The 23,736-nt window shown below is 32.0% G+C and overlaps 1 protein-coding gene across 1 annotated transcript; it reads left to right on the top strand.

Annotated features, from left to right (window-relative positions):
- LOC127731943 (tetratricopeptide repeat protein 39C-like) lies at positions 1–23,736 on the top strand. The gene is made up of 14 exons (XM_052240876.1): positions 1–234; positions 3,118–3,166; positions 4,011–4,148; positions 4,726–5,281; positions 6,345–6,442; positions 8,088–8,181; positions 10,734–10,788; positions 14,282–14,334; positions 14,674–14,783; positions 16,567–16,690; positions 17,111–17,208; positions 18,029–18,133; positions 20,177–20,215; positions 22,057–23,736. Exons 1-14 carry the CDS (start codon positions 77–79, stop codon positions 22,138–22,140), a joined length of 1,761 nt encoding a protein of 586 aa, XP_052096836.1. The 5' UTR covers positions 1–76; the 3' UTR covers positions 22,141–23,736.

The raw sequence follows: 23,736 nt of genomic DNA, 5'->3' as shown, positions 1-23,736 counted from the left end.
GTAGTAAATTATGGACATCGTTACAGAACATGACCCTGAAAAATAAACTTCCCAGCTGATTATACAAATTTTCAAAATGGCAGGAAGATCTGAAATGTCAGATATGACAGATATGGGTAGTTCGGAATCAGAAAGTGTCCTTGGCCAGGATGACTCTGAACTGGCGTTGTCGGGAATAAGGATGTTACTTAACAATGGTTTTGAAGAGGCACAAGCACTTTTTGACAAATACAAGTACGCCCCCTTATAATTTGTTTTCATTAGAAACGTACACCAATAATGCACTGTTGTTATGATTTCTTTCTTGCCCGAACAGTTTTGGCTGTATTTACAAAATTTTGTACAACAGTTCTTTATTTATTTGTGTGTTTAGTAATCACATGGCAGATTGCATAAAGCACTAAGTTGTTGCAGGATCTTTAAAAAGATGTGATAAAAATATGATTGTTTTACATAGTTAAATGTTTATCTTCATTAGAACTTTGCTGTCTAAACACAAAGATAAAAGTGGTATAGTTATATGAATTTCATTTCTCAATCTTATGGCCTGTTGGCACAACCTAGTCCTATAACGAACATGACTTCTGACTTCACATTCTTATTCCATTTTTAAGGTTCAACAAAAGGAATCAACACATGTGTTTACTGTTTACACCAAACAATCTACTCTACAGACAAACTGGTGCATTAAGGTTTTAAGGCATAACTGTACCTGATATAAAAAAAGAAGGGTACTCGACAACTCATACTCAACTAACTCTTACCCTAGTTTTACCAACTCGAAACCCAATATTTTATTATTATTTATATACATTATACATTATATTTGTTATTTCCTTTCATATATCATGATAATCCTATAGCAGCATACAAATAAAAAAAGATATAACTTTTATTGGTAATAATGATGCAATCATAATTGATTCAAATCAAAGCTAAAACTAAATGCTAATTATTAGTCATTAGAATTTTTTGATTATATGAAATTGTTTGAAAGGCAATTTATTTGATATGCATATTAAATAATTATAATCATACAACATATGTACAATAAACTGATCAGTGATCATTATTGGATAATAGACCTACATGTACAAAAATACAATGGGTTTGTTTAATAAGAAATAAACATAAGAGAAGTATATAAAAACAAAAAAATCTATAAACGTGGCACTAAAATAAATATATGTAAACCATTTGGACTTTGTTTAATTCATGTGCTGGCTTTATGGTTTCAAAAGGATTTGAAAGGTGTTCATTATATACATTGTACACTAGCAGGAAAAAAACTCACATGTCCAATGCAAAATTCAGTAAAAATATCCTTTTCCAATATTCTATGGATCGTTTAAGCTTGAGATGATGTTCTATATATATATTCTTATTTACCAACAAGGGTTAAAATTAATGAATAAATTACTTCACAATTAAAGACTTATGCCGCATTTAAAAAAAACCTGTTAAAAAAAAACATAAGAAAATCATATCAGAAGATCTATTGCAAAATAAAAATAACAAATTTTCAATATAACCTAATAAATGAAACACACGATCATGCTAAAAAAATATTGGGTACAAGTTGGCGAAGGTACGAGATGACATGTATCCAAAAAGTGATATGCATTTTGTGTTTCAGAAAATAAAAAAAAAATTACTTACATTTTGACTTGTCTTACATTTTTTTAAGTCTGCAGAGATGGCTAAATAATTAATATACAGAACCTGAGTTTCACTTGATAATGTTGATACGGTCCACTCAGTTAAACAGTTTAAATCACCTTTTGTTTGCAAATATCTATAGTTCCTCTATTGTCCTTGTCAATTAATACAGTTCACTACATTTATTATATGAGGGGAGTTTCTCAAGCATCTCTCCCAACTTTCAGAAATGATAAAAAAAACGTAGCAAAATCTAGTAGTTTTTATTATTTTGAAACTTAAAACGTAAAATTGATGCATTTAAATTCTATTTATCGAAGGCTCAGACATGCCTTAAAATTTCCTTTTTGACGAAAGGTTATTATGACCTTATTGATTTTATGTTGATAATTTCATTTTTCATTTTATAGAATACGAAGTGTAAGATAACTTATACATGTTATAATTCCTTTTCACTGACTATTCAGTATGAGTTTTGTTCATTGAATTGTCAAATTGCATGTATTGCTAAATATATTATGTTTGCCAATATTATTTGAAAAATTGTAAGTCTGCTACATATATTATAAAAATTTTAGCCTGAAATATGAATATATATTTCATTTCATTCTTTTTTTCTAGGTATATGTGTTTCTTTTTTCAACCTTATTTCACAATTTCATGTATAAGGCCACCCCTTGCCCATTTAAAATGTGGTTGAAAAGTAAAGTATATATGGTTTACTGTAAATTCAGAAATTATTACTAGGTTAGGTTTTTATTATTGCGAATAATGCGACTGGGTAGGTATTGCAATAATAAGAATTTTTTAGCAAAATAATCGTGTTGCAAGGGGTATCGTGGTGCCACTGTTTATTATCATGATTATTCAAAAAACTCATAAATTTTGTTAAATTATGCTAAAATCAGGCTTTAACCAAATCCACCTACATTTGTGATGTCACAAATGACACAATTTGTGAAAAAATTCTCATTAACTGAAACAATTGGACATTTTAACAAATATTTTTATTAAATTTTCACAACATTATCGTAGTTAAAAATGTTCATATTTTTAGGGCCAAAATTATAACCAACTCCTTTAACATGTTTAACATGTTTAAAAAAGGGAAAAAAAACAACAATTTTTCAAATAAATAATACACAAATAAAGAAAAGTTAGGAATCAGAATGATCCCCTAGAAACAGTTTATCTCCCTCTCCCCTCTATGTACAGACTATATGTGTCTGAAATTTCATCAGATAGTGTCTAAGAATAACTGGTCTAGAAGACAATTAGCTTGATGCTGAGTTAAAAGTTCTGTAATAATACACCATGTGAAAGCCTCTGTGACCAAATCATAATATTTTTATACTGGACATGTCAGACAGTAAGACAGATTTTAAGACCTGACATTACTTTTGCATATATATACATTTATATTTAAAATTACTTTTAGTATTTTAATATTTATTCCAGAAACGACAGTTCTTTGATGCATGCTGGCCACAGCTTTGTATATTTTATGGTTAGTATTGGATAGTCAAATAAGGTTATTATTCCCTGAGATAGCTATTGTCATGGATTTTGTGTGTATAGATAAACCATGAGTTTAATGTAGTACTTTTTCCTAAACATGCATGCTAATGGGCTTTGCTCATTGGTGAAGGCTGTACTATGACCTATAGTTGTTAATTTCTGTGTCATTTGGTCTCTTGTGGAGAGTTTTCTCATTGGCAATCATACCACATATATAAAGTATTGAATGCAGACTTTGGCAAAACCTTGAAATAAAATATCCATGAAAATACAAAAATTGGTACCCACAAAATTAAATTAATCCACTGTATGACTGACAATTCCACACTAATAAGAAAGATGGTAAACTACACATTTTATTAATTATTTTTATATTAAAATAACATGTAGAATGATTAATGCTACAAATATGCCTCAATTTTATACGTCAGCTTATGAGTTCTATGTCCTTTAAATGAGGTGTTTACACAGAGGGAATTACCTGCCAATCATGTGAAGTTCCGACTAGCCCCCTCCCATCTTTTTGGCATATCCTGTAATTTATAGCCCCCTCCATCAGATCTTCTTCTTATAAACTCTTTAAACATTTCTCAAGATTAACTATATAATTTATTGACAAAAAAGTGGAAATATCAAAGCTACAATTACTGACAATATTTGTGGCAAAATGAATAAAAGCTGGAAGTAATAAGCTAGTGTACAAATAATAGAGAGGAAACTGAACCAGTTGATTGTCTTACATGTTTAAGGAGTTCAATATTTTGTATTTGTTAAAAACATTATTTGAATGTTGTTTAAAAAGTTATGTTTATTTAATGTGTTTAATTTTTCAGACAGCTTTAATCTCATTTGAAGACGAAAAGTTGGCAGAAGCATTGAAAAAGTTAGAAGAAACAGAAAAGTTGTGTGACACAGATTCTGGTATCTTCAAATCACTAAAAAAGAAATTAAAATCAAAAAAGAAAAAGGAGGTTTGTTTAGTTATGATACTAAAAACATTTGGACCTTCTGTGTTCTCACAAATTTCATATATAATCCTTGTAAACAGGTAAATTTGAAAGATCATCTTGTTTCTAGAAATTATAGCATCACATCCATAACACAATCTATAAGAAAATCATTTCAGACAGAATCATATTCAAGTCAATAGCATCACATTACCATGAGGCGTAAAGGCTCTGGTGGAGAACACTAACTGTCATTGATGGCCAAGTTTGTCAGCTAAATGAATTACTGGAGTTTCATTTTTATTCGTGGGAAACTAGATTTGGGAAGAAGAAAAAAAATAATCAGGAAAATTTTTGATCTTTTAATATGCTGTAGGCATTACCTGAAGAGGAAGCTCTGCAGTACATGTGCTGGACAAATCTGCCTTTGTACATGTATAACAAAACATATATAAACTTTTAGAAATAATTTGAAAACTCAGATGTTTCTCACATTCCTACAAATTTAATGTAATACAGAAAGCAAAGGATATTTTTTTCTAGACACTATGTATGAAAATAAACATTTGTTTATCTGTTCTTTTCTTCACACATTTTACAGGGAGAACCAACAATTAGTATTGAAGATAAAATACAACGACAAGTCATAGTGGCAGATTCCATTTTATATCAGGGGATTTTAATTTTCACAAATCAGGACATTTCAAGTTATATCAAAGGGGGTTGGTATCTTCGTAAAGCATACAAGATTTATGAAAAACTTCACAAAGATGTTAATCAGCTCATTGCGGCTTCTAAATTAAAACAGAGCAAGTCACAAAACAGTCTAACTAGTACAGGGTCAGCGGTCAGCTCAGATGGACCAATCGACAGCAATGATAATGAACTCACACAGGATGTCCTCTCACGTTTATTAGGAGCTGTGAACTTTGGTTATGGAACCTTTCAGTTGTGTATATCAATGGTCCCACCTAAGATTTTAAAACTGATAGAATTTCTAGGATTTGAAGGTGATAGAGAGGCTGGACTTGCCGCCTTAGATTTTACTAATCATAGCAAGGATATGAAAGCTCCATTGGCAACACTGGGGTTGCTATGGTACCATACAGTATTACGACCTTTCTTTGCACTAGATGGTGCTAATGAATATGATGCAGGTAAATTTATCTTACCTTTGGGCCTAAATTAATATATTGTTTGTTTCCCCAATCCCGACCCTGCCAAGCCAGGTGTGGGTAGGTAGGTAGGGAAATAATATTATTTTTCCAAAAAGCTTGAACATTATCGGACGATCTGGCAAGCCTGAAAATCCAAAATGATTAAAATAATATTTGACTTAGTTTTGACAATAAAATTTTACGAGTAGCACCATTTTTGCAGGGTCGGTGGGGATTGGGGAAACAAACAATATTTTATTTTAGGCCTTGTTACAAATAGGTTTAGAGCCATTACTGATATCTTCGCAAAAAATGCCTTACCGTATTCACAAAAGAGAGACGAAAGATACCAATGGGACTTTAAGTCGAAAAAAAACTGACAAAGCCATGGCAAGAAACGAAAAAGACCAAAAGACAAACAACAGTACACAAAACACAAGGTAGACAACTAAGGACTGAGCAACATCAACCCCACCAAAAACTGGGGGTGATCTAAGATGCTCTGGAAGGGTAAGCAGAATGTGCATGATTCTGTTGATTACCCTCTTACTTCTAATCTGTGAATGACAGTAAAATTCGTGATTTATAATGAAAACAGTGATCATGATGGTGCCCCTGTCGTATTATATCTATTCAGTGGATTCATTTATTTTCATGGGTACCAATTTTCATGGATTGAGGGAATATCATATTTTTCGTTGATATTTGTTTTCGTGGTTTGCAAGTCTGCACACAAGCCTATAGAAGAATTGTACTTGGTTGAACATTTAAATTCATGGTTCACCTTTACCTACGAAATCCACAAAAATTGGTATCACAAGAATAATAAGGAATCCACAGTATATATAGTTTAGAGGGAATAACCCACTATCACCCGCATTCATTATCTAAACTTCCCCACCAAGACTGATAACTAATTGATTCATCTCATGCTGTATGTTGTACTATTATTACTAAAATTGGTAAGTATAATTATGTAAAGATATTCTTAGTACATGTATATAGGAGCTGGTCTTATCTCAGATTTTCCTAAAATCATGACTATATTTGTTTTCACTTTTAGGTACACACGATGCAGAAGTCATCATTGCAGAGAAAGAATCGGAATTTGAAAACTCAGCATTATTTTTGTTTTTCCGAGGTAGAATACAACGATTAAGGGTAAATATATAAAATAGATATAAGAAAAATTCTGTAAACCCATTATTTTTGGACGGATTTTTTTTTTCATTGTTGAAGAATAATGTGAATAAATAGTCACGAATACAATGTACTGTGAAAGTACTTTTGTTCGTGGGTAACAATTTTCGTGGATTGAGCAAAAGTTACATGTTCGTGGGTTCTTAAATTCATGGATTTGAGTTTTCTGAGAGAAAAATATTCTGGTGAAGAATTTGAACCCATCAGAAACTAAGATTCTTGAAAATAATCATATGGTGTTCATTATCACTTAAATGTTCTCCTTCATTTCTGATAACAGTCATCAAAAATTTAATAAAATAATTGCTTTCAGAAATAAGCTGATTCATCTCTAAATACAAATTGTCTCATTGACGGAAATTTCAAAGTAAACATTTATTTGTTGCACACGAGTAATCAGAAGTGGTGACACTGATTAACCTGAGATCGAATGATCAACAAATTAACAATCATCAAAGGTGTTAAATAGGCCATAAACATTTCATTTAAAGAAAAAGGTTTGTATAAAAATGCTACAAATGTACTTTGAAATTAATACTTTTTGAATAAAAAAGCAAGCCCTATATGAAATTATTATTTTTTTTCATGAGAGAATTATGAAGAGATAAAATGAACACTTCATCAAAAATCTTCACTGGAAGTCTGATTTTCATCTTTCAAAACTAATTTTTCATGAGAATTAAATGGTTAAAAGTCGTACAACTTAGACTATTTAAAGATGAAAATCCTGTCTGAAGTTGTACATGCTACACTGGTGCTACACCACTGCATATAGTTCATAGTGCGTTTGCTGCTATTCGATGTTTTCTCAAGCATATGCCTGTATCAATGTAGTCGAACCTACAGTCAATCTTTCCATGTCTTGATTTAGACAAGAGTTGTTATATTTCGTTGGACACTTAAATTCATGGACAAAGCCTTCCACGAAAACAACGACCATTGGTACCCCACGAATAAAAGTACTTTCACAGTATGTCAAACTTGGCTCTTGTCTTGTATGAACACAAACAAAGTTACAAAACTTATTTTTCATTGTTGAAGAATAATGTGAATAAATAGTGACGAATACAATGTACGTCAAACTTGGCTCTTGTCTTAGATGAACATGAACAAAGTTACAAAACTTATTTTTTATTGTTGAAGAATAAGATGAATAAATAGTGACGAATACAATGTATGTCAAACTTGGCTCTTGTCTTGGATGAAAATGAACTAAGTTACGAAATCGTGAATATGATGTTGTAGCGTAATTGGCTAAAAAGGGCTAATGGTGAAAAAAATGCCTTAAGAAGTAGCTTGCATTGAAGTTGTTTACTGGCAGTACATTTTTCGGAATGTGGGATATGAGAGTTACTATTGTATATTGGTAAACCAGGTAAAACAGGAATTACTGTTGTATATTGGTAAACCAGACGGGTAACAGGAATTACTGTTGTATATTGGTAAACCAGACGGGTAACAGGAATTACTGTTGTATATTGGTAAACCAGACGGGTAACAGGAATTGTTGTAGTGTGTCAAAGAAAAAGAACGAAAATTGCCTTTTTGTATCTGATGTGTTTTTTTATTAATTTTTGAGGTATGAATTTCTTCTATTGCTTTGTAGAAAAAGACAGATGAGTCATTAGAATTATACAGAAGAGCTTTGGAGGCAGCAAAAGGCCAGAAAGAACTTGAACTTATGAATTTGTATGAAATAGGTAATACTATAAATATTTGATTTTTTTTCTTCAAAAGTGTACAAATGACAAATATACAACAGTACTAGTAACAAAGGGGTTTGAAAACAAGAAAAACTTAAATAAATTTGTCTCCCTAAAAACAGTTTTGTGATCTTATATTAACTTATATCCTGCTTTTCTTTAGATGTTTGTAATTGAATTTTTCTGGGGTTTTATAATATAACTGATAAGACAATAAAAATTCACCATCAGCACAAGATCCCAACAATATTCTCAAAATTGTTCTTTTATCAACTGGATGTTTATCACATATCTAAAAAAAAAAACAGACAGCCAAGTTAATTTCAGATCTTGATTCAGGCTGATCAGTACTGGACTTGTTCTTGAATAAAAAAAATTCTGGGTACTTTTTACAATATTTGGCATGTGTGGGGGATCCGATAACTTACTAAATGCAGTGAGAAAGTAGGTGTATTCCTGTGTATGTTTTTGTTTGTTCTGAACTGAAATATCTAGGTATCACTATATTTTGTTTGAGATATCTGTAAAATATATCAGTATATGTTGTTTAAACTGTTACTAGCCACAATTGAAAACATTATAAAACGCAGTCAAAATGTATTTACCCTATTGATTTGTGAGGTCGGACATAGTTTTTATACATCCGTCAAAATTTTGACGGGATGTATTATGGTATACAAATGTCAGGCGTCTGTCTGTCTGTCCATCCGTCTGTCCGGCGTCCACATGTCACACTGTAACTTGAGGATGACTTATCCAAATTTCATGAAACTTAACATAGTTGTTTCTTATGATGGTCAAACGATCTGTATACTTTTCGGTGAAAATAAGATTAAAACTTTTTGAGTTACGGGACTTTGTAACTAAAACAGGGGGTGTTTTTTTCTCATGTTGCGCCATATCTCAAAATGATTTAGGATTATTGCTTAAAACTTTACACTCTTCTTAGTTATATTAAAGGGGGGGGGTCACATGTCGCGCCGTATCTCAAAAACGATTTATGATTATTGCTTAAAACTTTACACACTTCTTAATCAGTCAGGGATATAACTCTATAGGGTTATTACAGAAAAATAACATACATTTGTTATTGTTGACTAAAAAATCAAAGAACTGTGATAACATATGTATGTTACATGTTTCAAAGGGACAATATACATCACTAGTTTAGTTAAAATGCATACAAGTTCTATTGATATTACTATTGTCTTTATGTATACTTAACTATAGAAAGATATAATAGTTCATAGTTTGCCAATTTTGCATAGTACACCTATATGTTAATACAGAAAAAATATGCCTGTAATAACTAAAGGGTGTTATCACAGTTTCTCTATATCACTTCAAAACATTTTCTCAGACATACATCATGCTTAATTACAATGTATTTTAATTTATTGTAAGAAATAATGACCAGAGCATGTAATGAGGTTCTGCGCAAGCTTCCCAGTAATTCCCAAGTGTCTCATATAATAGGTTACATTCCTTTAATAACTAAGCTATGTTATTACAGCTAATTTTATCCCTTAAAAGCCTCGTCTCATTGATTTACCATGGTTAATCAAAAATGTATTAATTTAATTAGAAAATTAATTATCAAGGCTATGCATTTAGTTTCTGCGCAAAGTCTCAAAGAGTTCCCTAGAGCCCATTATAAATTAAAATATTTTTGATTTATTTTACAAATAACAAACATATGTTATTGCAGATTTAGAAAATTTAAGGAATAAAGAGTAGACAACTCATGAAAGTATCTGTAATAACACACACAAGTTATTTTCTGTAATAACCCTATAGAGTTATATCTCTGACTGTTAATTATATTAATCTGAAGATCTGTATACTTTTTGGTGATGATTCAAAATTTTATTTTAGAGATTGATTTTTTTATAAAAAAAAAGGGGGGTTTTCACATGTCGCGCCGTATCTCAGAAACGATTTATGATTATTGCATAAAACCTCACACACAAGACAACAGGCGTATCATGCGCTTGTGGCACAGCTGTTTATTATACTGTCTGAGGTTAAAGTTTGTCACACATCAATTACTTTGTCAAACTTGTAAACCTTCATGGATTGCTAATCTTCAAGACCAAGAAATAGTATTTAAAGAAAATGTTTTAAATTCTGTATTTTGCTGATAAATGGACTCCCTTTTTAAGTCAACATTACACTTTTATTCTGACAGCAGCAATCGCAGGCGAAACACAAGGTTCTGCGGAACCTCTTATGAATTTTTATTCAAGGTATTTCATTTAGAATAGTTTAAGGAGTTGCAGTATAAAAAGTACAACCATACATTGTCTCAAAATATAATATTATATGTACTTAGTTAGAAACTAGGTAGAAATGTTCGAAAGTGTCTTCCATTTTACCTGTTTCTAAGTCTTTTTACAAATAAATTTTATATTTTTGTAATTTTTGAGGCTATAACTGTTCTATATTCACAATTATAAATGCACACAATAATTTCTGAATTTACAGTATTCTATAAAGAAGCTTATCATTTGATATATTTTAAACTCCTTTTATTTTTCATATTTTAACAGGTTGGTGTAATATCATGAAACTAAACTGGAGAGACTCTCTAGGAGCATTCACAAGGTACATATAGTCAAATCATTACTGGTAATTAAGTCTCCCAAACGAAGTTTGGGAAGACTTATTGTTTTTGCTCAGTTCTTATTATTATTATTATTCTTCTTCCTCTTCCTCTTCCGCCGCTTTTAAATTTGAACTTGTCCGCACCCGTTCTCCAAAACCGCTTGTCAGATTAACTTAGGGTTTCACAATATGTTAGACTAACATGTCTAGTGGTGCAATCAGGGTTTTGTTTGTGCAATGGGGTTTTTAAAGGGGTACTTTGAGGGGCAAAAAGAAAAGAGGGTTTTACTATAGAACCCTATGGGATTTTATTTTTTTAAATTTTCAAATGATTATAAATTGAAAACCGTTTGTGATAGACACAATCTTTTTAATTGAAAATGTTCTAAATGATAAAACCCATTAAATGAAATACAGGGTTAGTCCCCAGGGGTCACCCCCACCCCCTACCATTTAAGAAAGTTCTAATACCTTGTAAGTGGTCAAGATCCCCACCCCTAAACCATATATATTCTGGTTTGTCATGCTAAGATGGTTTGAATGATATACAGGGTTAGTCCCCAGGGGTCACCCAGACCCCCTGCCATTTGAGAAAGTTCTAATATCTTGAAAATGGTCGAGATCCCCACCCCTAAACCATATATATTCTGGTTTGTCATGATAAAGCACATCAAATGAAATACAGGGTCAGTCCCCAGGGGTCACCCCCACCCCCTGCCATTTAAGAAAGTTCTAATATCTTGTAAGTGGTCAAGATCCCCACCCCTAAACAATATATATTCTGGTTTGTCATGCTAAGATGGTTTGAATGATATACAGGGTTAGTCCCCAGGGGTCATCCCGACCCCCTGCCATTTGAGAAAGTTCTAATATCTTGTAACTGGTCGAGATCCCAACCCCTAAACCATATATATTCTGGTTTGTCATGATAAAGCACATCAAATGAAATACAGGGTTAGTCCCCAGGGGTCACCCCGACCCCTGCCATTTAAGAAAGTTCTAATACCTTGTAAGTGGTCAAGATCCCCACCCCTAAACCATATATATTCAGGTTTGACTTGCTAAGATGGTTTGAATGATATTCAGGGTTAGTCCCCAGGGGTCATCCCGACCCCCTGCCATTTGAGAAAGTTCTAATATCTTGTAAATGGTCGAGATCCCCACCCCTAAACCATATATATTCTGGTTTGTCATGATAAAGCACATCAAATGAAATACAGGGTCAGTCCCCAGGGGTCACCCCCACCCCCTGCCATTTAAGAAAGTTCTAATATCTTGTAAGTGGTCAAGATCCCCACCCCTAAACCATATATATTCTGGTTTGTCATGCTAAGATGGTTTGAATGATATACAGGGTTAGTCCCCAGGGGTCATCCCGACCCCCTGCCATTTGAGAAAGTTCTAATATCTTGTAAATGGTCGAGATCTCCACCCCTAAACCATATATATTCTGGTTTGTCATGATAAAGCACATCAAATGAAATACAGGGTTAGTCCCCAGGGGTCATCCTGACCCCCTGCCATTTGAGAAAGTTCTAATATCTTGTAAATGGTCGAGATCCCCACCCCTAAACCATATATATTCTGGTTTGTCATGCTAAGATGGTTTGAATGATATACAGGGTTAGTCCCCAGGGGTCATCCCGACCCCCTGCCATTTGAGAAAGTTCTAATATCTTGTAAATGGTTGAGATCCCCACCCCTAAACCATATATATTCCTATTTGTCATATCCCGAACATTTGAATGACGTATACAGTCAGTCCCCAGGTGTTCCCCCCACCCCCAATGTTCTTATATCTTGTGAATAGTTGAGATCCCCACCCCTAAACCATATATATTCCTGTTTGTCTTGTAACGAACATTTGAATGACGTATAGGGTCAGTCCCCAGGGGTTCCCCCCACCCCCAATGTTCTAGTATCTTGTAAATGGTCGAGATCCCCACCCCTAAACCATATATATTCTGGTTTGTCATGCCAAGATGATTTGAATGATATACAAGGTTAGTCCCCAGGCATCACTAATGCATATAACTTTACTGGACCAAACCAATTTTCACTGGACTTTGCCCAATGTCAGGCAACCCTGGGAATTACGAATTATGGGAGCTTCGTTTGGGAGACTTCGTAACAGCATCCTGTTACAATCATTTCTTGTTACTATTATTTCTAAGTACCACCAGTATTTGTTTCTCAGTAAGGACTGAAATCAACCTTTAATACATCTTCACTGTTTAAAATCTTTGGGAGAACTTTCTTCATTAACCTTTATCAGAACTTTTTATACTGAGAAAGTACTTTGTTGAACATTTAAATTTGTGGTTTTTCCATGTATATCCATGAAATCCACAATATATAAATAACACATAGCTGAGAGGGTGATAGAGCAGATTGTTACCCCGAGAAAACATTGTCAATTGAGGCGAAGCCAAGGTTGACAATGTCTTTTTGAGGGGTAACAATCTGCTCTATCACCTTCTCAGATTTGTGTTATTTAATTTATTATACTGTATGTTCTGTTATTACTGTCTATTAAATTTCAAATTCGAAGTAATAAACTATGACGTCTTGTACATAACTATCATCCGTATTTATTAAAGCACACACTTGAGCAAGCGTCTCCGTGAAGGGTAATAGAGTATTTGCCATGGGATAGAGTAAATTGTCTCCCTCTTATTAACCAATCAAAATATGGCATTTTGACATGAAATATAATAAAATTTAATATCCCATGAATAATAATAAATCCATATGTAACAGATTTTGTGCAAGAAATCACTGTCGTTAAATCTTCTATATGAGTACTTAAAACTTATTGCTGTATCATGAAGGGATAAAGACATTTAAAACCCTTAAAATCTATATTATATCTGCATATGTTAATTTCATAGAATCAACTGTTAATTATCAACAGGGAATAGACATTAAGACATTTTCAATGATTTTTTTTCATAAAATCTCCAAAACCTCTTATATATCAAAACTTTTAAACCAGATGGAAAGTGTTTGGTAGGAGCTTTTTTCATGCTTTTTATCTGACAATGTTTCAGAAATACTAAGTGCTCTATTCTTGCATGCGTATTGATTTTCATGCATATTGATTAGGAAATGACTGACAAATATGTATTATATTTAATGAATGGCTATTATTTATTTTGAATTTATTGAACCATAAAATTAATTTTTGACTCTTCACATTGAATAATCCGCGAAGCGGATTATGTAAAATGTGAAGAGTTAAAAATTAATTTTATGGTTCTATCAATTCAAAATAAATAATAGCCATTCATTATAAATAAATTTCTATCAAAAATAAGGCTCAAAGAGCTTTTTATATTATTTATATTAACAATAGCAACGTACACACATGTTGGAGTCTGAATACACAACGTCAGAGTGGGCGTGTCGCCATAAAAATTAACAACATTGAAAATAAAGGTAATACTTTTAACCAATCAGAAGACAGTAAATACACCAAATTTATTTATTTTAGATTAAAGGATGAGACTAAATGGTCCAAGTGTTATTATACATATCTGATGGGAGGTGAGTACTGCTCTAGGCAAAAATAAAAATATCTGATGCGAGGTGAGTACTGCTCTAGACAAAATTAAAAATATCTGATGGGAGGTGAGTACTGCTCTAGAGAAAAATAAAAATACTAGGAATTTCCAAAACTGTGGTTTCACTTTTATTCTTTGAATACAAAAATTGAAATTTTTGGTATATATTAGCCTAAAGAAAATTTGTACTTCATTTGACATTTAAATCAGTGGTTCACTTATATATATAAATATCCACAAAATCCACGAAATATGGTAACCCACAAATGATATTGAATTAACAGTATATAAGATAAGACATGATTTTATGTTTATTTTACAGTATCTCTTGGTGCTATGGGGGATGTTAAAGGTGCTAAAGACACCCTGAAAGATGTCCCAGGACTGCTGAAAAAGAAAAATAACCAGATTGAGGCTTTTGTTTCTAGGAGGGTAAGTGATAAAGAGATAGAAGAAAGGATGTCTTAGGATCGATTGATTCCAAAATTAAATGTATGGGGAGTTGGATAGCACTTTTTCCCCTAAGACCTCCACCCATACAATTAAAAAAAAATAATGTTTTCAGAGGTTAAAATGTTTTGCTACAACTCACTAGACCAGGACTTATTATAGCAGGATTTTACTAGTCCTGTTGGAAGAACTGCTAGCCGGAGACTTGGTAAATATCGACCATATTAACAAAACATTGTCTCTGGTTTTAATATCATCAGCAGCATTCAACATTACCAATGGGAATCTCTCTGTCCATGATACAATAAATGTTCTTTTACTCTTTTCCCGGTTGAGTTTGTCATTTTTACTTTTTGATGACGTATCAGCCTCAGTTCTTCGTTTCTAAACTGAAGATGTTCCTGACGTGCCCCTACTAAAATATTTAGCAATACTTTGTTGCATGGTTTTGTGCTGTCCAATATGACAAGTCATATTGATCAATGCATCATAACCCCAGTACCGTCAGTTGAAAGTCTAGGAATGAACAATGTATAATACCCCTTGTACCGATATAATCTATATTGAAAGTATGATAATAGCGATCAACACATGATACCGATCCACCCAGTTGTTAGTTCAATTCTTTAAAACAAGTACACAATCAGCTCAAATTCCTGAAATCCTGTATGAAGTAATTGAATCCGATTGGCTAAGATAAAAATAGTGAGGAAGGGATTTTCCACTTTCTATTTTGATAACGCCAAGGATTTTGATTTACTAGTCCGTTTGGCATATTGGATTACAAGTTTTGATTGCCCGATGCGTAAATGTTTTAGTCCAAGGCGTCGGGCTGGTGGATTTTTTAACCCCTTGTGTTATTGTGTGAATATATTAATATTAGGTGCCTTCCAATATCGCTGTACAATTAATTCTGGAATAGCCCATAGACAAATTAGCAAACTGATTGTTTGTTGGATGAAAAGCTGAAAAAACACAGAATATCTAAGAAAGAAGATTATGTTGTGAAAGATACAAAAAAAAATTAAGGTTTTGTGGGAGTGTTTGTATGTACTGTAGATTTATTTATTTTCGTGGGTAACAATTTTCCTGGATTGAGGAAAGATGATATTTTCGTGAATATTTGATTTTGTGGTTTTACCAAAGTTTGCATACAAACCTATAGAACACTTGTACTGCATTGAACACTTTATTTGTGGTTTACCAATCACACGAAAATTGGCACCCAACAAATAGTTATGAATCCACAGTATGTTATATTCAATTAAATCTGGAACAGCTCGTAAACAAATTAGCAAGTTGATTTTTGTCTACGAATACACAGAAGATTCTAGGGCTATTCCATTAAAATGTATTTGGGAAGGTAGGAAGGGACTTTCAAAATATCCCTACAACCAAGAACCATTTTTTAGATAATTTTGCATAATGGTAATAGACGCATACTGAAAAAAGACCCATGACCCACATTCAATAATTAAACTTCCCTTCCTACCCTCCCACATACATTTTAATGGAATAGCCCTTATTGAGACAGAATAAACTGTGTAAAAAGATGAATTTAAGCCTTTTGGCAAACCTGCTTTATTAAATGCACCAATTTCAAGTTAAAGGACTTTTCTACAACAGACCTTTTATGTGCATTGCTTGACCTAATTAATTTTATTATCTATGTTATCTACATTTATGTGTATATGAGATACTTCATAAAGAATCAGGTTGAACTGAATGTAAGACGAATTAATTTGAAAAGTATTTTATTTCATAGGCAGAAAAGATGAAGAAGAACCCACCAACCCAAGAAATATGTCGACTGCTGAGTTTAGAACTTATATTCCTATGGCATGCTCTTCCTACTTGTACAGAGGCTGAACTAAAACCATTTTTAGATGGTGTGTAAAGTCATATGTTATTAAAAAGAAATTTCAGGTCTTGTAATTGTTATCCATCTTAACTCTTTATTACTGCATATAAAAGATGAAATTAGGGTGTAAACTGTGGATATAAAAAGTATATCTTTATGGATACCACTTTTCTTAGAATATATTTATGAAAGTGGCTGAAATAAAGTACCAGTAAATTTTAAGAGTTATTTCCGTTTACTTCAAATGTTTTATAATTTTGTACATTACCTGTCTGACAACTTGTTTTAGCTTTTGCCTTTACTTGCTCACTTTCATTTGATTGTTTTTATTTTATTTATTTGGTCTCGCAGTAAACCTTTGAAATATAAAGAAACCAAACATAGTAGTAATTACTGTAAATTGTTACTGAATTTGAAATAGATATTTATCATACAATTGTATTTTCAGTATGTGATATGCAGACAGACAAAAATGTATTCCACTTAAAGTGTCTACTGGAGGGCGCTATATATAAAGAATTAGGTCAAGATGAATATGCTTTACAAGTAAGATTTAAGTCATGAGGAAACGTGTCATAAATGTGTTTTTCTCGGTCCTTGAAGTAGACAATTAAGGGTATTTCCTACAAAATTTAATATGTTATTGAAATCTGATTATTGTTCAGATATAAACCCAGTGACTTTTGACAATTTACTGAAACACTTATTATTATTTGTAAATCAAGAGCACCTCAACCAGTTTGTTCTTGATTTATCAAAAACAATATTTAAGTTGTCAGACATACATGTACTTACTAGTCAAATATTTTTTAAATTGTCAGACATAAATTCTAGTAAAACATTTAAGTTTGTATCTGCTACTAAGAATTTTATTCTGAATAAAAAAATGATATAATATTCAATGAGACAGCTACCTTACAACACAAGTCAATTAAAACAGATAGATACATAGAGGTCACTGTATGATCTTCAATGACAAATATGATCACAAGCTCTAAATGACTGATATACTTATTGACAATTTGGTATGATTCTGACCTTTGTCTTGTTGTAGTGTTTAGATGAATCACTAGCCAGGTATGATTCTGACCTTTGTCTTGTTGTAGTGTTTAGATGAATCACTAGCCAGGTATGATTCTGACCTTTCTCTTGTTGTAGTGTTTAGATGAATCACTAGCCAGGTATGATTCTGACCTTTGTCTTGTTGTAGTGTTTAGATGAATCACTAGCCAGGTATGATTCTGACCTTTGTCTTGTTGTAGTGTTTAGATGAATCACTAGCCAGGTATGATTCTGACCTCTGTCTTGTTGTAGTGTTTAGATGAATCACTAGCCAGGTATGATTCTGACCTTTCTCTTGTTGTAGTGTTTAGATGAATCACTAGCCAGACACCAGGGTATGAAGGATGACAACCATGTACCAGCCTTTGCTTTGTATGAAATAGCTTCCATTAAAATGAAATCTCCAGAGGTAAGACTCGGTATATTGGATAGAATACAGGCATACCCCCCCCCCCCCCCCCCCTTTGTAAAATTGACTTGAACAAAAATTGAACAAAAAAGAAAAGTCAGTTTTTTCCTTTATAAAATATGCTAATCAACCTTTGACCTTGATGTTTTAGGGGAATTATTTAAGGCCCATGCTATCCTAGTTAAACCACAATCATTGATCAATGACTTCTCATACTTTTTGGGTAAAGATTGCATGAAATGCAATCACAACCCAATGGTACTGACTTGATATCTATATCTTCCAAGGTTTATCACTACATTTTGATAGTTCAAACAAAGAGTGCAGTGAAGTGATCATTATTTAGATCCTATCCAGTCAATGTCATGCAATTTATTAATGATATGTTATACTATGATATTTAAGTTACAATATGATGTGTATTTGAATTACCATACTAGTCAAGAAATAAGTATTGCATGGTGTATGGCATCTGTTATAAAAATAGGTTCAACTACAAATATTCAATCATAAACAAAGGAAGATAACTCCATTTTTTAAAATTTAAAATTTTTTAATTTGCCTTACAAAATACAATTCAACATGTTCAATGTTTTATTTAAAAATTCACAAAACTGCAAAATATAAGCAATCTTTACTCTTCAGTGATCACAAGCACTTTGGTTATAGGTTGTTGATAACTTTTTCAATGAAAATGAGAAATGATAAATAGATTTGTTATTCAGTATCATATTTATATTCTGGAGTGAAAACTCCCCGGTATGCATTAATGGGTATGGGTATTTTTTTTGTAAAGTTTGGTTAATGTAATATTAAAATCTTTACAAGCAGTATACATAAACAAATTGAAAAATTAATGATAACAAATATATGATGCTGACCTGTGATTTTTTTTTATCCATTTGATTATCTGATCAAATACCATAAAGTCAACAACGTGAACAGACTTACAGGACAACAATGTGGACAGACTTACAGGACAACAACGTGAACAGACTTACAGGACAACAACGTGAACAGACTTACAGGACAACAACGTGAATAGACTTACAGGACAAATGTTATAACTTAATTTGACTTTATTCAGGGTTCTCATTAAGGCAAGTCCTCGAGTCCTGTGCTCATGAAAATCTGTCTTGACTCATCTTTTTCAAAACTGTTACTGACATGTCCAAAAGATGAATTAAGATTGTAAAATGTTGTACCAACTGACCACCCATTGGCCATATCATCGTTTTCTAGAAAAAAATTAAGATTAATCTTAATTAGATGTCACTACTATATCCTATTCGTCATGGAAACTGAATTAGATAAATTATATAGCAATAAAACATCATCTTCACACTGTTGGACTCACCATGGCTAAAAATGATGAGTCCCTGGACTCACCTTCATAAATCTTATGTGGGAACCCTTAAATGAAAGATAAATCTTGGTAGGTCAAAAATACTTACTTCATAAATGTCCTTTAATATCTCTTATACAGTGCTTTATGAAAGTTCTGGTTTAGCGTCCAGTTAAATCTATCATAAATATGTCATAAATATGTCATAAAGAAAGGTAAATTACTCACATTATTGTCAGGCTACTTGCAGTAAAAGTCTAAAGTCTTGGAATTCATGAAGAAAAAACATTGAGTCTATAACAAACGGAACAAAAAAGAAAATGTCTTTAATGAAAAGCTATCATATAATTCCTTCAGCATTTTAGCTAACAATGTTTATAAAAAGAAAATAGATATAAAAATTTATATGACCACAATTTTGCTGTTTGTTGTATATAATTCATTTGAATTTCTTTATAAATTTGCACGTCCAATTTGGTAAAATCTACTTGCCATGGAGAAAACGTTTTTTTCACTTTTGAAAAAAAAACATGTCCAAAATTAAAAGTATTGTGTACCCATTATCTGTAGTTTATGTTTGTTTTCTTTTTCTCTTTCTGTACAATACAAAATTAGCTGTAAGGCCCATTTCATCTTAATAATCAAGAATTCTTAATCAAATCTAATTTTTCTAACATACATATTCTTCATATTTGTAGACAAAAGGAAAAGCAAAAGATCTCTTACAGAAAATTAAGGTTTGTTAACAAAGATTTATGTGTACCATTTGTAATATAGATTGAATTGCATGCCAGTCAGTTTTATTAACATCATACATAGGCATGAAAAAAAAAATCCTATATACCTTAATATAACACTAGATACCCAACTCACATTTTTGAAAAATAACACTCAGTCGCAAATTTCTGTTATATTTCCACTCCACTGTTGTCTATCCCACCTAAACTTGTTATGTAGTAAAACTACATTAAATTATCTACAAAATGGTGTATAACAGGCCTGTTTCTGTTGTCGGAATCATTCGTAACATGCCTTCCAAGTAGGTCAATCGTAAATTATTTTGTCTCTCCCAGGGAAATGGCAAAGTTAGATTCACAGTGAATGATTAATTATAAAAAGTATTTCCCCAGTTCTATGAATAGAACTTATCATCCATATAGTAAATTTGTAAAAGATGCTGTGATAAAAAAATCTAATAAGCGTTATTTGAGGTATTTCTATAAATGTGTTAGGAGTTTCTATTTTTAAACTCAAATTTCCCCATTCTATTAACGTCATTCAGATTCTCTCTGACAAAATGATATTAGGTATATAGGTAATTTTTTCAAAGACCATTGCCAGTTTTATGTCAAAGTATTTGGTTTAAGACATAACATTTGTCATTTTGGTACTTTGAGCAAAAAGGATGAATATCTTAAATTGAAGCATCGTGGCTTGAATGAATGTGATATAACGTATATCGGGTTTTCTTCGCGTGTGTTTAATTTTTGCTTTGTTCACAACACCTAAAGAAACAAGAAATTTTGACCCCGTGTAAATTTCCCTGCATATTCCAAGATTTATGTGTGTTTGAAAGACTGTTAATTATTGAGTCTTTTGTGTTGTTCAACAGATCACAAGAATATGAATACTTAATTAAGATCTCTGTTTTCATAATAATTAATTGGCTAATCATACATGTCACACCTTTTGACAACACAGTAATCTGTGAAATGTTAAAAATGTTAATTAGCGACGTTCTATTAATTGGTGTCATAACCCGTGCATTTTACACGGATATTTGTATATCTGTAATGATCAAAACCTTCAACTATCATACTCCAGTGTAAATATTTTATGTCCCTTGAAAGTGTATTTTCGTCTGTAATACTCATATTTAGTTGATATCGATTAACTGTTGGTTTAATAAGTTTATGTTGTTTACAACTTTAACAATATGATACGGTTATTTTTTCGCCTGTATTTTCCCATTCAGCGAAAATTATACACAGTGAAAATTTAACCTGTCCATTTTGTCATCAAATCACGAAAAAAAAACGATATATGGTATAACAAAATTAATACATTTCGTAGGTAGGGTTGAATAATATACATAAAAATACAGACATATGCTTCAAAAATGTCAATCTGGCACAATGGCCTTGTCAATTCAAAGATGCAGGGATCTAGTTTGCCCATAAAACTATGTAAAAATCCATATTATAGTTGGAGAATTTCTGGAAATGGAAATGATATTAATCAGATGTATCGGATCATGTGACAAATGTATTGAATCATGTGACAAATGTATTGGATCATGTGACAAATGTATTGAATCATGTGACAATCTTATTGGATCATGTGATACAACCAATAGCTAATAAAAAGGGTGTTATCTATTTCCTGCTTACAGTTTTCTGTGAAGATTTTGCATTATTTTATTAAGAAGTAATTTTACCTATGGTGCATTAATTTGACAGGAGGGAAATGAATATGTGATAGTGTGATTCTATACTATAAACTCAAATTTGAATTTTGACATATTTTTGCTCTATTAAATTTTCCCACATTATATTTTTGCTTTCTATTTATTTTTCAGGATAACTATAAAGACTATGACTTTGAGAATAGACTAACTGTGAGAGTTAATAATGCTCTAAAACAGTTAAAAACTAGTGGATAAGTAGGATAGATCTAAACACCAAAGAGAAAGAACTGAGATTATAATAGTACACTGTCTCTAATGTTGTTGATAGTCAGTTCTACACACTGAATCAAAATTGTTATGCTGTAATTTATTATTTTTTATGTTAGTGCTAGGCATTGGTTCACAAGAGTTATCTTTCTTAGAAGCAGGTTCTTCCTGTATAATTGTCATGGAAAATGTAATAATTTTTTATCAATTCTTGATTTTTGGGGCATTTAAAATACATATATATACAATCAAAGTTTACAGAAACTATGATGTAACTTTTGTACTTTGTCAGAAAATTTTGTACCAGCCTTATTCTAAGACACACTGATGAATTGAGTTATCATTATTATGAATCATAACAATATCATTAAAGCCAACAGTTTTTTCAAGATATTGCAAAGAGACTGAACAATTCTTCACAATTAAGCTCAATATGAACTTTCTTGGGTAACACTTTATGGTGAAAGAAAAACTAGTTTGATTCAAATTGGTGCATGTTTTTCTGATTTTATTATACATCTTTGAAGGTCTGGATGGGGATAACAATATAGAATAATGGCATTAAAAATAAAGAAGAAGGGACTGTTCCACAAAATTGGCACAGATGATTGAAAAAATTGAAAAGGCTGCATATGCTTTGAAAAAACTGAAAGAAAAGGGAAAAAAGATATTAGCAGGAACCAAGTAGACCTGGCAGACTATTCAATTAAGGCCTGGGTCCCTAAATTTTAGCTGAAAATATCCAAAACGCTTATATATGTTAATCTTTCATATTGTGGCAGGTTGGGCCCTAGATGAGAAATTTCAGTCTTTTCCCCTGATAAACTGTACATTTTTATATTCTGTAATCATTGTTAATACAATAATGAAAACAAATTTGATGTCAGTGTGTAGTAACTACATTTAGACTGTGATTTGATTTATAAATGTGATACATAGATGTAGAAATGGGGTTCAAAAGGTCAAAGATCCTGGACCTGTTTAATATTGTGAAAGTTCATTCCAATATTTGACAGTGATTTGATTTATTTTTTGAAGAAAAATAATCGGGTAGGTTTAAAATATATATAATTTAAATTGTACTTCCTGTTTGAACATGCCACTGAAATTTGTCATGTTTTAATATTGACATGACTTTCAAGCAATGTTAAGTTGATCTCAATAAAAACATTGGTCGATCACTGTTGTACAGTAGACGTGTTTACACTTGTATGCAAATTTGTCCGCCATTACTTAAAATCACACAAGTTCCCGTAAAATCTGACATCACAATTTTAAAAAAATGACGTCATAATTAAAAACTGAATTGTTGCTTGACGTCAGAAGGTTATTCGGTGGCAGATCTAAGGACATTCAGAGACAAAATTCAGCTAAATACCAAAAGTGTAAATACGCTTATACACTAATTTGTAGTTTTAGGGAGCTACCATTTGATTGTTATGTGGGGGGGGGGGGGGGGGGGGGGGGGGCTAGGATGAAAAACGTTGTCTTGCATTTTTTTTTAGTTGTAATCTCTGTCCTGGCTTTTTATTTTTCACTCTTTTCGGTCCTGCCTTTTTTTTTAGTTTATCCTGACTTTTTTTT

Source organism: Mytilus californianus, unplaced genomic scaffold (genome assembly GCF_021869535.1).
Source record: "Mytilus californianus isolate M0D057914Y unplaced genomic scaffold, xbMytCali1.0.p SCAF_21, whole genome shotgun sequence".
Taxonomy (NCBI): domain Eukaryota; kingdom Metazoa; phylum Mollusca; class Bivalvia; order Mytilida; family Mytilidae; genus Mytilus; species Mytilus californianus.
Note: the sequence above shows the minus strand (reverse complement) of the source record. Positions and strands in the feature narration are given on the sequence as shown.